Raw genomic sequence first — 16701 nt, forward strand, 5'->3', positions numbered from 1 at the left:
ATGAACGGATGTTAAACGGTCAATGCGGCGCCATATTCTCCATGAATTCGGGCACAGGCTGGGTGCGGAGCATGAGCATTTCTCACCGGATTTCCCACGGGAACTCAAGTTCCAGCCGGTGGTTGATCACTTCAAAGAGGAGGTGCAAGGGAGAATGACAAGCGACCAGCATCCAAAGAGTGGACGGCGGCTAAGGTCAAGGACGAGAGCACCTCGCGCGCTGACAGGAATATGCTCAAGAGATTAGGTCAGACCAACTTGCAATATTCGGCTTTTGATATGAAGTTAGTTATGTGGTATGCAATTGACGAAGACTGGTCAATGGACCACAGTCCTTCAGGAGGGCCTCTCACACATCGATCGAGGAGAGCTACTAGCTTTCGTATAGTCAACGACGTCTACAGCGAAGCACGCCGCAATGATCCTGACCCGTTTTTGAGCTCGGTTCCCGACCTCGAACTGATATTTTAGATATAGGTTATGATGATAATTACCATATATTTTATACAAGAATATCAGTTTTCTATAACCGTGAATCATGATACTAACACAAGTTTCGGTGGGTAACCCGGCCCAACCCGGGCGGGGCCGCCGGGTCCTTAGACCTGCCTAACCTAATATGGTAGTCATTAGTCATCACACAAAATAAAGTAGTTAGTTAACTAACTAAACATTCTCTTCCATTGGACCATTTACTAGTATCTATATTCATCCCTCCTGACTGCTCACGATCGCAATCAGCAGTTCTAGGAGCCTATTTTCGGCCAATTTGACCTCACCAGTCCAGCTTCACCGGCCGAGGAGCACCTGATTTGCTCTTCATCCGCCCGGTGCTATTTGCGTTGGCAATCTGCCGGAACACCGTGCGCCCAAATTGGCTATACAATGGGAGTACACCTCCGGCGTCAAGAAGAGTTTTCTCCATCTCCGACTGCTGGTAACGGAAGACTCGATCGATTCCCTCGATCTGCACTGTCTTTGTGTTCTGGTCGATGATGACGACGGAATCTTCCTTGGCATGCGCATAGAACTCGGCATCCGGTAAGGTGATGTTAAACAGGCCCATGTTGAGCTGGTTTCGGTCATCTGAAATCTTGGATTAGAGTCTAATAGTTATCGTCCATGATGGTATCACCTACAGATAAATGCGAAACTGGGCGCAATGACTGCTTCGATGCCTGCTCCTTGTAAGGCTCTGACTGCATCTTCACGGGACGAGCCACTGCCGAATCCACGATCTGCAACGCTGGGAACGTTGAGTTTAATTCTTCGCTGTTAGGGCTGACTTAAACTTACATTATTCTCGACCCATCTTCTGCCTTCTTTCGGAATTCGGGGCGGTAGTACTGGAAACAGTGATTGCCCAGATCCGCATTATCAACACCGGGGACGAATTCAGCGGGAATAATCGCGTCACTATGTAAACACCGATATCAGCACCAGACAGAAACCAGACACTGCAGGGACGAGGTATCCACCGACTTACGTATCGACGTTTTCCCCAAACCGCTGAACTCTCGACCGAAGAAGGCCTTCACTGGTAGTACGTGTAGTATCTGCCGTGGGAGTAGCCGTCTCGGCAGGAGTCCCGCTATCGAGGAGGACCGGAGCCGGAGCGACATGAGATGAAATGACTGGATCAGGCTCGCTAGTCTCGGGCGCAATGGTCAACGAGACCTTCTGGCTCCCGAGGATTCTGTTCAATCTTCCCTTGTCGATTTGGCTCAGCAACGGCCGGGGGTCCGTGACGACCATGCCGAAGCTCGAGGCCGCGACCACCGCGGCGCAAGTGATGCTCCCGAAGCTTCCTTTGCCCATTCGATTGCGGAAATTGCGGTTCTGGGAGGAGAGCCAGACTTCTCCTTCGCCGGCAACGTCAACGTCGTTGATCCCGACGCAGTACGAGCACCCCGGCGCTCCAATGTTGAATCCCGCCTGTCGATAGATATCCAAGACGCCATGTCGCTCCAGATTCTTGATGATGCTGAGACTTCCGGGAGTGACCCTCCTCCGGCCTTGGGAGGCGGGCACCATGCCAGCGCGCAGGCCAGCCTCCAACACCAAGGCCCCTACAATCAGGTCTTCTTCGGTGGTGGTACAAGCCCCGATAAAGCAGCCATCCAGCTTCATGCCTACTTTCTCCGTCACAGCTACCACATGATCTGGGTCAGGGTACAGGGCGATGGTGAAGCCCACATCGGAGAGATCGACGGTGCGGACCTCGGCATATTGCGCATCTGGGTCGGCTTTAAAGTATAAGCCTCCTTCTCGATGCTCCGGATGTGGCCTGCGGGAGATCCATTCCGCGGTGTTCTCGTCGGCCTCAAAACAGGCTCCCATGCCGCCAAACTCGGTCGTCATGTTGGCGATGGCAAATCGGGCATCCATGGACAGCTCCTTCAGCCCTGGGCCGCCGTACTCGACCGCGCGCTGGAAGGCAATCGTATTCCGCTTGAAAAGCCCCAGTATATGAAGAATGACATCCTTTCCGCCAATTCCAAAGGGCAATTTCCCCACGAAGTTGATGCGACAGACTTCCGGCACCCGGAACCAGGTCTCCCCCGTCACCATGGGCATGACCACATCTGCAGCCCCGAGTCCAACGGCTAGGGCACCCATGCAACCAGCAGAACAGGAATGAGAGTCGCAGCCCACGATAATGCGACCAGGCTGGGCTCGTTCGCGAGTAAAATCGGTGTGTAAGATACTGGTGTTGGCCGGGAGAAAGTCGATGATCTTGGCTTCGCGTCGGAATTTTTCTGCTTTTTCAATGAGGCTTCGTTGCCGGGGACGATGATTCGTGCGTGGGTCGACCGTGTGGTCAATCGCCAGCCACATCCGATCGTTGCGATACGGGCGAGGTCTCCCCATGCGGTCGTATGTTTTCTCCATCCCGGCCCAGAGGATTTCGGACGTCAACGTCCAGTCCACCTGGACGCAAATAATCTCCCCAGTCTGGACCTCTGGTTTGCTCAAACCCACGGCGGCATTCGTCATGATCTTTTCAATGACGCCCATCGGACGGCGCTTTCCTACAGGATGACCCACGCTTGGCTCCCTTGGGAGGCGCGACATCCGGGACTCCGCTTCAGCACTGGCCGCCTCGAGGTAATAGTCCAGATGCTCCAACAACTTCCCCATGAACTCGTCTGGCGTGGCCAAACCCCCAACGCCGGCGGTCCGTATATTGGATCCCAACAGCTCAATCGGGTCCAACGTCCGACGAATCGCTCTGGTCAATGCAGCAGCCTCTGCAACCAGGCCAAAAGACAAGTCGAGCATCAGGCTCACGGCTGGCAGGATGCAGAGGGGATCCGACGTGTCTCTCCGTGCATTCAGATTCCGGGGCTTAAAAATTCCCGGCATACCTGCGATGCCCTTCCTTGGAGGGGTCGAGACGGCTGCCGATGCCAATATGTCCTGTGATCCCACAATGCCTCCCGCCTGGTCGGACAGAGTCTCTCCAAGCTTGCTGGTGGTCAGGACGATACCATTCAACCGGGTCGGCTCAGAAGCCAGCAGTGTTGCCGCGGTATCCACCAGGACATAACGGAGCGGGACCTGCGGGAATTCGTTTTCGAATACCTCCGTGACAACGGACCTCCAGACAGGCGATGTCGCCAGGGGACTGGATTCGTCAACGGAGTGTACAGGCTTCGGGGGGTGGAACTGCATGGCGTAAGCTCCTGCCCACCGCGCTACCCGTTCGATCGTCTCACGAGAGTATTCCGTCGTATCGTGGGCTTGGCCCTCACTGTCTGCCTCCTTTAAGGCCCTGTAAGATATCCCGCTCGTGGCATCGCTAATGAAAGTGATATCGAGCCTCTGAACTCCGTCATACTTGAACGAGCTTTGCTGGACAAGCCCTGTACTTGGAAAAAACACCGGTTGAATATTAGCGAAAATACCGAGCTCCTTGTGCAAATCTAGACTCCCTGTGACCGGCTCGACGCCAAACTGCGGATCACCGCATCCGCACAGAATGACGGCGTCAGAGTCGAGACACGCCTGTAAGGCGGCACGAGGCGGTGCTGAGCCTGCGCCGGCAGCAATGGCTGCACCACCAAATTGATGTTCAGAGATATCAAACGTAAGGTTTGGCCGCACTTGTTGGATGAAGCCCAGCACTTTTTTCGCATGGGATGCCAACTGTGGGCCTGCTCCATCCCCGGGCAAAAGGGTGACCTTGAAGGTTCGGTGTGCTTGTGCTTGTGAAGGAGACATTTCTCTGCTATGAGGACGATTCGTATTGATGCTCGAGGAAGCCCACCAGGGGCTGCATCGCTCAATATATAACTTTTCTGTCCGACATCGGACGCGTTGCTCATGTTCTGTACCCCTCATTCTCTATTGTCTGTGTCTCTTTGGTTTTTTCTTTTTTTTTTATTATTATTACACGAGGGCTTTGCTTGGCTAGCATGGATGTGCTACTCATTGAAATTACAGCAGCAACCCGAAGGTGCGCGGTTTTGTACCCTATCAAGTGGAGAGGCTACGCAAGGATTGGAGACTGGCTACTCTTTCTCTTCTTCATGTCTAGCTGTCTATGACCGGAACAGAGGAAATCACAGTATACAGTCGAAAAGAGTCGAAGACCCTCAGTTGACAACCTGAACAATTGGCAGGAGTCTCAGGAATTGTCGATATGGCGGGAGGTCTTCCTGCAAGTCCTGCTCTCCAATCAGTATCCAATACCACGATCGAGTCAGAAAAGATGCCTCTATAATCAGATTGACTTACCAGAGCAGATGACAGGCACGCCAACGCGATTGCAAGATCCTCCCGCTCAGCCGCCTTTGCACGCCACAGATTCCTGCACTTGACCAACGCTATGATGAGCTGCTCTCCTGCGTCGCTCTGGATGGTTCGCTGGACGCATTCAAAGTCCAGGTTGAGACCCGCCAGGGAGGAGAAGGCAAACGAGACTGCTGCGGCTGCATTCTCTCCGGTTGCCACAACCTCGCGGGGCCGGCCACTCACCAGGACGATCGCCCTCACGGTGACCCGGCCCGAGCCGTCCGCCTTCGGCTGCACGTCGCAAGCAAGGATCCGGGAGTCTTTCTCCAAGATTGAGTAGTGCCGGAGAAAGGACTGGGTTATTTCAGCCTCGGTAAGCCAGCGTCCCTGGGCCTCCGATTCGGCCTTGATCACCTTGGAGAAGGCCTGTTGGAACTCCTTGGGCAGCTCCAGATCTAGAGTCCGTTGCAGGACCCAGGCCACGCCTCCTTTTCCGCTCTGGGAATTGACCCGGATGACGGCCTCATACGTAGCCCCAATATCCTCCGGGTCGATGGGGAGGTAGGGCACTTTCCAGATGCTGCGTTCCCCCGGTGGTACGTTCCGCCACTTCTTGAACCCCTTGTTGATGGCGTCCTGGTGGGAGCCGCTGTAGGCCATGAAGATCGAGTCGCCCGCGTAGGGGGCGCGCAGGTGGACGGGGATCTGGGTGATCTTCTCCACCGTCTTGCGAATGGCAGGGAGATCGGAGAAGTCTAGCCCCGGATCGACTCCCTGGCTGTACAGGTTGAGAGCCAGGGTGACGAGGTCGACGTTGCCCGTCCGCTCGCCGTTGCCGAACAGACAGCCTTCGACGCGGGTGGCCCCGGCCAGCTGACCGAGTTCCGCGGCGGCCACCGCACAGCCTCGGTCATTGTGAGGGTGCAGAGAAACTACCACGTCCTCTTGGCCGGCGAAGGCCCGCGAGAAGATCTCCACCTGATCCGCGTACGTGTTGGGGGTGCATCTCTCGACGGTGGCGGGCAGGTTGAGGATGATGGGGATCTCATTGGACGGGCCCCATGCCTCTTTCACTGCTTTACACACGGCAATGGCATAGGCCGGATCGGTATCGGAGAAGGCCTCGGGGCTGAACATCAGGTTCCAGGTGGTATCCTGCTGGGTCGGGTCGTCTTTGGTGATGGACCGGGTATACTCGACGCATTCCACAGCGGTGCGCAGCACAGCAGCCTGGGATGACTCGAACATGGTCTGGATGAAGCTGTCACTCGTGGCAATGTAGAGGCTGATGATGGCCTTCTTCGCGCCAGTGACGCTGTCGACGGTGCGCCGGATCAGCTCCTTTCGGCAGGGCGATAGAACCTGCAACCACACGTCCGATGGCGCCGAGGCGACGACATTTCGCGTGAAATTGAACTCGGTGTCAGACGCGCTGGGGAATGAGATGTCGATCTCCTTGAATCCAACCCGGAGGAGCATCTGAAAGTACTCCCACTTCTGCTCTACATTCTGGGAAGGGTGTTAGGCACGAGAATGGTACAATTTATGGAACAAAGAAAAAAAGAAAACATACCATCGGGCATGCAAGAGCCTGGTTTCCATCGCGGAGATCCGTCGCCAACCAGCGCGGTCTCTTTGTGAGCCGCTTTGAGGGCCAGGTCCTATCTGGAAGGTCTGGAGGGTTGAAAGCCTCATATTTGTCCGAAGGATTGCGAAGCCTATGTCAGGTTGGCTCGGTTAGTCAACGATCTGCCAACGCAGGGGGGGTGCAAGGCCATGGGGCCATAAAGCAGAAGGGCATTGTATCTTTCCTGCACGTACATAGGCATGGCGACGAGGTTCTGTATGCGCCAATTGCTCAGCAGTCAGGTAATTTTCTATGACTCCAAACATGGTCCGTCCGAAGGGCACACAATCTGCTCTTTAAAAACACAGCCATGGCCAATGAAGCCCGAAGCTCGTCATCACATTCTGCTTGTGTTGCAAACAATTCGTCTATTCAGCGTGAGATTCGGCTGAACTGCTCAACGAAAAACACAACAGCCCCTCCTTCCTTATCGGACCCCTGTCTCTGCGGTGATCATGGCTTTGGCGCTATACCCATGCACCCTCCGATATTCGCACTCGCTTACAGGAGGCTGTGTCTAGACTATCACTGGGTACAGGGATGCGATGACGCGTGGATCAGGTATTTAGTTTGTTTCCCGTGCGCCTAGCTTCAACTGTAAAAGACAGCTTGCATTCTTTAGCCTATAGCCACATGCAGGACGTGTATAGTTGCTTTGCTTTTGCTTTTGCTGTTTTTTTCAGACTCAGCTGCCCCTCTACCCCTCCTTGATCGCCATGAAGGATGGTCACACGTTGATTACTTGTTCGCCACTAGAGAGTACTCCATAGAGGAACTACCAACTGACTATTTCAGACCATTTGTTACATATCTCTTCCTCCTCCCCGTTCCCCACCCCCAATAAGTATAAGTATGCAGATACTGGTGGGTCGCCCCCTAACTACTGTAGCAGACTAGCAGTGGAGAATTTCTCCCTGAGCAGCTATTCCTCAGTGTCTTATTGGCTGTATCTTCCCCTTTGCATTCCTGAAGGATTGGTCCAAGCTCTGCCACTTAATCTGACCGCGTCTTTACCACATAAGCTACCGACTCTGCCTTTGGCAGATGTGACTGTAGCAGAGATAGGGAGTAGGTAGTACCAAGCCAGAAACAGTAGATTCCCTTGCGATGCCTCACTGCAAAAGTACGGAGTATAGGGGTGGAAACTTAGAAATCCCATAAGCATGACTGTTTGGCCCCCAATCCTTAGTGAGCAAAGTAAGCAGCCAAGGTTCGTTGGTTACAGATTCTATAACAGCGATGCATGCATATGCAGCCGTAGTCTTCAGGTAGTCATATGCGCGGTACTTCTGCATCTTCTTCACAACCATACCCGGAAGTACCTCGGGAGGCATTATCAATCAGCGCTAGCCTTGATGAATTTTATTGTGCATCGACTATATCAGGGACTAAATTGATTCTACTCCTTTCGGCCTCGCCTACGGAAATGTATACTCTGAATGTTTTCGTTGGGTCAACCAAGCGGGCCGTGTCTTTGCCACGGGGACTGCAGATGGGCTGCAGTCAGCAGTAGATCATATTAAGTGGTAATTTGTGCCCCTCATCCCACCCCTCATTCAATCCACCAAGACGAGCCAGTGCGTCGCTATTCAGCCTCAAGCCAGCCACCTGCAAGGGTAGATGCGTCGTGCCGTCATCTTCTACCAATGATGGACGCAGTGATCTGGGCAAACCGCGTTCTGCTCAAATCGAGGCCGTTGATACGCTGCGTGAAGCATATGTCTAGGCTCCCACGTCTGCAACCTGACTAAATGAAGATGCATGATGTTACATTCATCGGCAATTGGTCATGACGCCTGCAATTTGTGAGATATTGCTCAGCCTCGGGTCATCTCCGGCTGCATCCAGCCTATGCACAAGTGTCGAAACAGAGAGAAGAGGAAGAGACCCCGGTATCGGCCTCTTGGAGTAGATCAGGCAATGGTGTTGCTCACTGTGGCCTCGTTATAAACCCGTATAGGGTCCCCGGGCAGCCCGGTCTCACAGGACAAGTTCACGTCTCTATCTACTATCATCATGACTATCCCGGTTCTTGATGCGTCTGCGCTTTCTGGGGGAACCCCCGAGCAGCGTGCCGAGTTTGGTGCCAAGTTCCTGGATAGTTTGAACACCTATGGCTTTGTGAAGCTCGTCAACCACACGGTTCCTGTCCCCCTGGTGAAGGAGACCTTTGATCAGGTGAGACGCTCGCAATCTGCCGTTGTTGAACAGCAATACCAATAATTGAACCGGGCAGATCAAACGCTTCTTCAAGCTTCCTTACAGCGTCAAGATCCCTCTGCGGAACGACCCCAAACAAGGCCAGCAGCGAGGATGGAGCATTCCCGGTGAGGAGAAGACATGGTGGCTCGAGAGCAACAACGGGGAGATCAAAGAGCCCACGTTCAGCGATAACAAGGCATGTACACTCCGAAAATTCCATCACAGCAGTTGCATCAGTTCTAACGGACCTATAGGAAAGCTTCGACTGCGGCCACCCGGACGACAAGAAATTCCCCAACAAGTGGCCGTCCGAGGCAGACCTGCCCGGCTACCAGGACACAATGGACCGGTTCTTCTTCTCCTGCGGGGACCTCACCCTCGAGCTCCTCGAGGTCATGGCGCAAGCGCTGAACCTGGACGCCAAGATCTTCACCTCCCGCTGCACCAACGAGGCCAGCACCATCCGCATCAACCACTTCCCGCCCATCGAGCGCAGCAAGCTGGACGAGGGCAAGATCAACCGCATCTGGCCGCACAAGGACTTCGGCATCATCTCGCTGGTCTTCCCGGACGTCACCCCGGGCCTGGAATACGAGGACCGCAGCAACCCCGGCACCTTCATCCCCATGCCCTACGGCTCGGACGACGAAGTCGTGGTCATCGTCTCGGAGACAATGCAGCGCTGGACCAACGGCGAGGTCCGCGCCGGCCTGCACCGCGTCAGCCGGCCGCGCGACTGCGACGACGAAATCGTGCCGGAGCGCTGGAGTCTGGTCTACTTCAACAAGGCGGACCGGCATGTGAACGTGGGGCCCCTCGCGGAGTTCCTGACGGGCGACAAGAAGCCTATCTACGAGGATCTCACGGCGCTGGAGTACCAGACCCTGAGAAACGCGGCGCATTATCCTGGTTAGATCTGGCGAACGGGATCTGAAACCTAGACTTAGACGGAGGTAGTCCTATCAGGGTGGAGAAAATTCAAGTGAACATTGAACGATCTAGCACACTGCACACATACTCCGTAGACGATCACCTCACGTCAGAAATTAGTATCGGCTACCCTGGCCAATCGTTGAGAGGGCCTCAGCTGCCTTCATTGCATTATGAATTATCCTTTTAGTTCTTTTAGTCGGGAATATCATTCCCCACCATGTCCGAGGTGATGATCCTACGTGCCGCAAATGCATGCAGAAAATGTAAGACACGCAAACGAAAAGAAACAAAACAAAACAAAACGAAAAGCCACATCATCTAAGGAGCCTCTCCACTTAGTTTGCCACCTTGGTAGCAACAGGACGGCAAATCCATTGCCAAATGCCAATATCCATTCCAGGAAGAGTCTCAGTTTATGCATGTCTCACAGTTCTCTCTAATTCTCTATTATGAATATTATCCGATGCAACAGTCTTATCTTAAAGCCTGGCGCCAAGTCCGACCTCGGGGCCCTGGATAATATCATCCACCAGCACACTCCACTCATGCTCATCTTCTCCGTATTGTCGTGCTTCGATCCACTCTCTCATCGTCGCAGCCAATTGGCCTGTCTCCTGCGCGGCTGACAAGCCGCAGTTGATCGTCCGTCCCGCCCAGCGGATACACCGGACAGGGCTGACGATGGCTGCCGTGCCCGTGCCAAACACCTCCTGCAGGCTGTCAGCCGCGGCGGCCGCCTCCAACTCCCCCATGGAGACGGCCCGTTCGCGGACCAGCCAACCCTGTGGCTGCAGTCTCTCCCGTGCCAGGCTGAGCACGCAGTCGCGGTTGACTCCTGGCAGGATCGTGCCGTCCAATGGCGGCGTCACCAGCTCACAGCAGCCCGGGCCCAAGCCCAGGTCAGGCCTCCGCAGCACGATAAACAGATTCATCGTTCCCGCTTCCGTCACCAGGTTGTCCTCCCCGAAGAGCCAGAGGACCTGGTGAGACCCTCGCTGTCTGGCTGCAAGCTCCGGCACCATGCAGGGGGCATAGTTGGCCCCCACCTTGTGGCTTCCACTGCCGCCGGGCCACGCACGCACCCATTGCGCGCTGCTGGTGGCTTCCAGCGTGATTGCCTGGAACCCGTTGCGGAAGTAGGAGCCCACGGGGGATGCCACCACGTAGAGGAGAGCAGAGGTGGGCGGGGATACGCTCAGCCCGGGGTTTGTTCCGATCAGAACGGGTCGCAGGTAGAGCGAGTATCCCCGGATACTGGAAGATGGCCGTCAGCCCTCGTCAACCTTGCAATGGATCTACTTACGCGGGGATGTGTCGAGACTCGGTGTCCACGAATTCAGCCAACAGCGTCAGAAACTCGGCGGCGTTGAACGTGGGGAGCGCGACTCGTGCTGCCGATTGATTCAGTCGCGCGAGGTTCATCTCCGGCCGGAACAGCCGTAGCCGGCCCTGGGCGTCCTTGTACGCCTTCATCCCTTCGAAACACTCAAAGGCGTAGTGGAAGACGCCGGCGGTGGGATCAAGGCTGAGATTCCCGTAGGGCACGATTTGAGGTGCATGCCAGCCATACGCCTCCGACCACGGTATCTGGAGAATGTGGTCTGCGCTGTCAGCTTCAGAATATCTATCCCCCTTTGGCTCTCTTCGGTCCAGGTCGTACCCGTTACATGCTTGCCAAACTCCAGGTCGGCGGGGTTGGGGATTTCAGCCGGCTGCGGATTTCGCGTGATGCGCAGCTTGCTCGCGTCCAGTTCTGCTACCATTTTGGTGGTTGGTTGTCGAGTGGTCGATTGTACAAGGGAATGCCAGAGCTCATCGCTGTAAACTCATATGTTATATATGTATGTCTATTGCCAGTCATACGCGCCAGATCCCATTTAGTCAGCGAATCCCTGTAGTCGTTCATGCTCCGTACCTATGTATCGTCATGGTGTCCTGTAGGTTAATGTCGAATAAGACTAATTGCTGACACAATATCATCCTTATTGATTGTAAAGTTTAGCATTACCGAGGTCTGGTTCCTCACCTTCTGCATCAAATCATTCAAAAGCTATGCATCCGACATCGGATCAAAGCATAGATGATGCATGGATTGCCTAATGATTAGTTACGTTAGTCAAAGTTAACTAAGGGGCCAGAAAAAGCTCTGTGGTCAGACTTCAGAGGTGGGTGGTTTCAAACTGCAACAATAAGCTTAGTAATATGATCTATTACCACCTTGATCAGACTCTTTTCGTCGTTTGTGAGCGTGGTTAGGGGTAGGAACTTGACTTCTATGTCTACTTCTTAGTATGTATGGAGTAACTACGGAGTCATCTCCAACTTCCACCAATCCCTTACTGCCATAGAGCCCATAATTAGGTACCTAGTATTGTGGCTCTCGGACGGCCCGACGGCTCACTTGCCGCTGGTGATCAACCACTCTCCACTTCCAACTACTAAAGGTTATGGTGAATACGTACGCAAGTGCCGGTGATAGTCGGAAGCAGACGGATAGGATAGGATAATAATCATGTTGTAATATTAATTGAGTTATCATCGATATACACATAGTTCAAATGATCCATCTCTAGGTACCCTCGGCCACACCCCGTAGACTAAGGCATAGGCTGCGTACTAGGCCTTCTGGGCAGGAGGGGTTGGTTATCTTAGGCTCCTTAAGGACAGCCTAACAAATGTCGCAGTCAACCCCTAACTGCGACGTGAAAGAATACATTCACTATTAGTCTATTACTATAGGCAAATGCATATTAGAAAAAAAAAAAAAAAAAATAGCGTTATTCTCACCTTTACAGTTCACCAACCCACCCTTTCAGGCTTGGCGAGTATGGATACCGCGAGTCTGAGGGATAATTGATCCTTCTCCTTGTATATGATTGGCAGTAGGCGATTTCTTGGCCACAGAGAGGACAAAGAGTGAGCGTAGAGAGCGTGGCATCAGCCCCAGTTGATCCATCAATCTGATCAAAGATTAGTCATGATAAGACATCTGCTTATTCCGGCAAAAAAGAGGTGATCATCAACCCTCCCAGACTCCTCCCCAGACTAAATGAATCAATCCTAGAATTGTTGCTTGCCTTGGTTCCCTTCCTATCCCCCTTTGACCCTTTCCACCCACACGCGTGCAAACCAACTCGCTCAGTCCTTCTTTCTCTTTGACATCGCCTACACTGACGATGGCTGAGATATCCGACTCACACTTTTCGTCAACCGAGGAGGAAAAAGGTGTGCGGACTCCTCAGGCGACAGACGCTACTCATCTGTCGGCCGGTCAATCGCAGGACAGTAGTGCCACCCAGCAACTCCCTCCCATCGATCGCGGAAAAGATGCCTGGTTTTTCCTCGCAGCATGCTTCGTCATGGAAGCCCTCGTCTGGGGCTTTGCCTTCACCTACGGAGTCTTCCAAGCCTATTACAGCAAGACCCCCGAGTTCAAGAACTCCGGCAATATCGCCGTGATCGGGACCTGTGCCATGGTAAGGTGCCACCTGTCTTCGAGCACATGAAGCTAACCAGTTGCCCCCGGCTGAAGGGAATCATGTATCTGGACCTCCCGATCGTTTTCGCCGCCTATAGACGTTGGCCCAAGTATCAACGGCTCGGGTGTGGCCTGGGCGTCCTGGTGATGTGTCTGTCTCTCGCTCTGAGTTCGCTCTCTACCAACGTGACCCACCTCATCATCAGCCAGGGAATCTTCTATGCCCTCGGTGGCAGCGTGGCGTATTCGCCATGCATCCTCCTAATGGAAGATTGGTTCGATAAACGCAAAGGGCTCGCCTTTGGCGTCATGTGGGCCGGCACGGGGCTCGGCGGCGTTGTCCTCCCGATCGTGATGGAGCAGCTGCTGAACCGGTATGGATTCCGCATCGCCCTCCGAGCCTTCGCCATCGCCCTCTTTGTCCTCACGGCGCCACTGGTGTATTTCGTGAAGCCCCGGGTGCCAGTCTCTCAGCGGCCCAAGGCAGCGCCGCCCAACCTGCGCTTCATCATCACCTCGACCTTTGCCCTCTTTGAGATCTGCAACATCGTCGAGGCCCTGGGATTCTTCCTCCCGTCGCTCTATCTCCCCACCTACGCCGGGGTCATCGGCGCATCGAGCAGCCTGCAGGCGCTGACCGTCATCCTCTTCAACGTCGCGTCGGTCGTGGGCTGCGTGGTCATGGGCGCCATCATCGACAAGCTCGACGTGACCACCTGCATCCTCGTGTCCACCGTCGGGTCCACCATCGGCGTGTTCCTCATCTGGGGGTTCTCCATGTCGCTGGCCCCGCTCTTCGTCTTCTCGATCGTCTACGGCCTGTTCGCCGGCTCCTACACCAGCACCTGGCCCGGCATCATGCGCGACGTCGTCCGCAAAAAGAGCTCCGCCGAATCCAGCATGGTCTTCGCCTGCCTGGCCGCCGGCCGCGGCATCGGGAACCTCGTTTCCGGGCCGCTCAGCGAAGCCCTCGTCAAGGGGATGCCGTGGAAGGGCCAGGCCGTCTACGGCTATGGGAGTGGCTATGGCACGCTGATCGTCTTCACGGGCGTCACTGGGGTTATTGGCGGGGGAAGCTACGTGGCGCGCTGTTTCAGGTGGATATAAGGGCGTGCCGTTACTGTTACTGTTACACTGGAAGCCGTGCCGTCATCCTCTCATTCCCAAGTTCCCAACTCTGAAACATAAAAAGGTGAGACCACCCCCGGCATCTTGCATACCCCATAGCTAAACAGATAGCAGATAGCAGATCAGGTGAGCAGACAACTTGATATCTTAGCGAAAAAGTAGATACACGTTTCCAATGAATTTCGGGTTTCTTCTATAGAGATAGGCACAATGTCCTTGGAATCACAACAGTGACCTCCAGTCTGTCCTCTTCGGTGTACTACAGAATCCCCTCGAGTATTTCTCTATCGAATCAATCCCATCTTGCACCTTGTAACCAACCAGTGCATGAATAAACTCATTCTCCACGTCTAAATAAACAATAGAAATTCAGTATCGAATTAGAGCATCATCAAAGTACTCGGTTAGAGGTACACGGAGATCAAATCATCAGACCAGTCAACCCGGGCCTCCCCATATTCCTTATACTCAATAGAAAAATAACATTTGGAAAAGATATTCAGACACTATTACTCTGTAGTAAGGCTGAGATCTTGGGTGGTGCTGTCCAGCCTGTACTTTCAGTCGGGTTAGCAACTCTACCTTACTAGATGTGTCGTGTTGACTAGTTAGTTAGTGTGTTTGCTTAGGTCAGGTGCTAGATGGGCACCCCCTCATTCCACCTCGCTTCGTCACCAAATTTTGACCCAGAATCGCTCTGTTGCTTAATGTCCTACCGTCTTCAATACCTATGATTTTTATCATGACTCCTGCTGCTACCCATTGTGATGTTCTTCAGGTTGCTAAACAGGTTTGTACAGAGCTGGTTTACATTCTACCTCTTTTGCATGAAGGAAACAGATTGGTATCAATTCTTTGATATCGTTTCCAAGGCCTGTGTTGATCATATCTGCCTATTTAGAATGATTTCAGACGAATGATTTCGGACGAACTGGATCGTTCGACGTTTCGACCTTGAATATGCCGAAGCATGTGACAAAGCAACCCAACTCCAGCAACTCCAAACGCACCGTATGAAAATTTTCGGAACGCCCACAATGTGCTAGCCTTTGAACATCGACGATGTGAGATGAGAGAACAGGTTGAAGAATACGCTTGAAACTCAGCGGCGGTCATAAAAAAATACACAGAGAAAGAGGGAGATTTTGTGAGGAATGCTCATGCCGCGTCGGCGGTGGGAATGGGCTCGGGGATCTTGGTGACCTGCTCACCAGCGCGGATGATGCGCTGACCGGACTCGTCGCGGACATATTCGCTGCTCTCCTTCTGAGCACGCTTCCAGATCTCGACTTCACAGCCGCCGCGGATAACGCCGACACGCATGGTGGACAGCAGGTTGTGGGCAGCATTCGAGTGGTAGTAAACGCCACCGTTGAACATGGCAGTGGCATCCTTGCCAATGCCGGAGTTGATCATAGCCTTGCCGCCAGGGTGGTCCTTGATGAAATCAGTCACGTCGTGGACAACACCGGCGATAGCGATCAGTCCGCGGCCGTTCTTGGCCTGCTCAACGTAGTCATCCCACTCCATGACGGGAAGCTGGTCAAGAGGAACGCCCCAATCCAACTTGGCACGCTTCTGGTCGATCTTCTTCTGGAGCTGCTGGATACGACCCTTCTCAATTTCGTTGGCACGGAACTGCTTCAAATCATAGGCCAGACCAAGTTGCTTCCAGATCCAGATGGACCACTTGGTGGGGTCATACTGATGCCACTCAATGGCGTTGCGGTAGTCCGAGGGGAATTCGTGGTGGAAGTTGTGGTAACCCTCACCAAGAGTGACCAGGGCAGTGATAACGTGATCTCTGGGGGAGTTTCGGTCGTCAAAGGGCTGGTCGCCGAGCCAGTGGGCCAGAGAGTTGACGCAGAAAGTGGCTTGCTGAACGAAGAAGATACGCAGGATACCGGCATAGATGAAGCCACCCCACCAGTCACCCCAACCAAGACCGGCCACGAGCATGGGCACGACAAGACCCATCATCAGAACCACCTTCAGGTAGTTGCGGTGTTGCCACACAACGACGGGGTCTTCGTTCAAATCAGTGATGTCGGTACGGCCGATACGCTTGGGGTTCTGCTTCATAACCATCCAGCCGAGGTGCGAGTAAAGGAGACCCTTGCGGACAGAGTAGGGATCCTTGTCGGTGTCGGTATAACGGTGGTGAGCGCGGTGGTCACGAGCCCACCAGCGGATGGAACCTTCGACTGCACCACCACCAACGGCTGCGAGCCAGATACGGAGTGGAAGACGAGCCGAGTAGGAGCAGTGAGCCCAAAGACGATGATATCCTGCACACCAAGGATTAGTATTTCTAGAGTCCCCAGAATATGAGTCTGTGGCAACTGACCTGCTGTGATACCCAGACCGGTGAAGAAGTAGTAGATAACGGCCCAGATGGCGGTCTTGAGCTGCAGAGGCACCCAGAAGGCCTGGACACACCCGTACACGGGGATACCGATGATGAGGAAGACGTTCAACCAGTTGACATGCTTGTACCAGTTCTGACGAGTGATGGCCGTGTCGGCAATATGGATCTTCTTGGGGTCACCAGCCCGCGGGCGAGAAGCGTCTGCAGGCTTCGCGGACATGTTGCCGG

The 16701-nt window shown here is 53.9% G+C and overlaps 6 protein-coding genes across 6 annotated transcripts; 2 read left to right on the forward strand and 4 right to left on the reverse strand.

Moving 5' to 3' along the window:
- Nucleotides 1-775: 775 nt before the first annotated feature.
- On the reverse strand, nt 776-4224 carry CDV56_104501 (uncharacterized protein; the record flags this gene model as incomplete). The annotated part of the gene is made up of 4 exons (XM_026758120.1): nt 776-1086; nt 1140-1246; nt 1297-1416; nt 1487-4224. 4 exons carry the CDS (start codon nt 4222-4224, stop codon nt 776-778), a joined length of 3276 nt encoding a protein of 1091 aa, XP_026612842.1.
- A 374-nt stretch (nt 4225-4598) lies between these two features.
- CDV56_104828 (uncharacterized protein) lies at nt 4599-6566 on the reverse strand (the record flags this gene model as incomplete). Its single annotated transcript, XM_026758447.1, has 4 exons — nt 4599-4670; nt 4741-6246; nt 6311-6455; nt 6559-6566. The coding sequence occupies 4 exons, from the start codon at nt 6564-6566 to the stop codon at nt 4599-4601; spliced, it is 1731 nt and encodes a 576-aa protein (XP_026612843.1).
- A 1814-nt stretch (nt 6567-8380) lies between these two features.
- Nucleotides 8381-9480, forward strand: CDV56_105127 (uncharacterized protein; the record flags this gene model as incomplete). Its single annotated transcript, XM_026758746.1, has 3 exons — nt 8381-8542; nt 8601-8746; nt 8826-9480. 3 exons carry the CDS (start codon nt 8381-8383, stop codon nt 9478-9480), a joined length of 963 nt encoding a protein of 320 aa, XP_026612844.1.
- A 498-nt stretch (nt 9481-9978) lies between these two features.
- Nucleotides 9979-11262, reverse strand: CDV56_105257 (uncharacterized protein; the record flags this gene model as incomplete). Its single annotated transcript, XM_026758876.1, has 3 exons — nt 9979-10753; nt 10803-11100; nt 11160-11262. The coding sequence occupies 3 exons, from the start codon at nt 11260-11262 to the stop codon at nt 9979-9981; spliced, it is 1176 nt and encodes a 391-aa protein (XP_026612845.1).
- Nucleotides 11263-12675: 1413 nt separating this feature from the next.
- On the forward strand, nt 12676-14084 carry CDV56_105474 (putative MFS monocarboxylate transporter; the record flags this gene model as incomplete). Its single annotated transcript, XM_026759093.1, has 2 exons — nt 12676-12975; nt 13032-14084. 2 exons carry the CDS (start codon nt 12676-12678, stop codon nt 14082-14084), a joined length of 1353 nt encoding a protein of 450 aa, XP_026612846.1.
- A 1179-nt stretch (nt 14085-15263) lies between these two features.
- OLE1_2 (stearoyl-CoA 9-desaturase sdeA) lies at nt 15264-16693 on the reverse strand (the record flags this gene model as incomplete). The annotated part of the gene is made up of 2 exons (XM_026759293.1): nt 15264-16393; nt 16453-16693. 2 exons carry the CDS (start codon nt 16691-16693, stop codon nt 15264-15266), a joined length of 1371 nt encoding a protein of 456 aa, XP_026612847.1.
- Nucleotides 16694-16701: the final 8 nt, after the last annotated feature.

The sequence above is a fragment of the Aspergillus thermomutatus genome (genome assembly GCF_002237265.1).
Source record: "Aspergillus thermomutatus strain HMR AF 39 chromosome Unknown NODE_153, whole genome shotgun sequence".
Lineage (NCBI taxonomy): Eukaryota > Fungi > Ascomycota > Eurotiomycetes > Eurotiales > Aspergillaceae > Aspergillus > Aspergillus thermomutatus.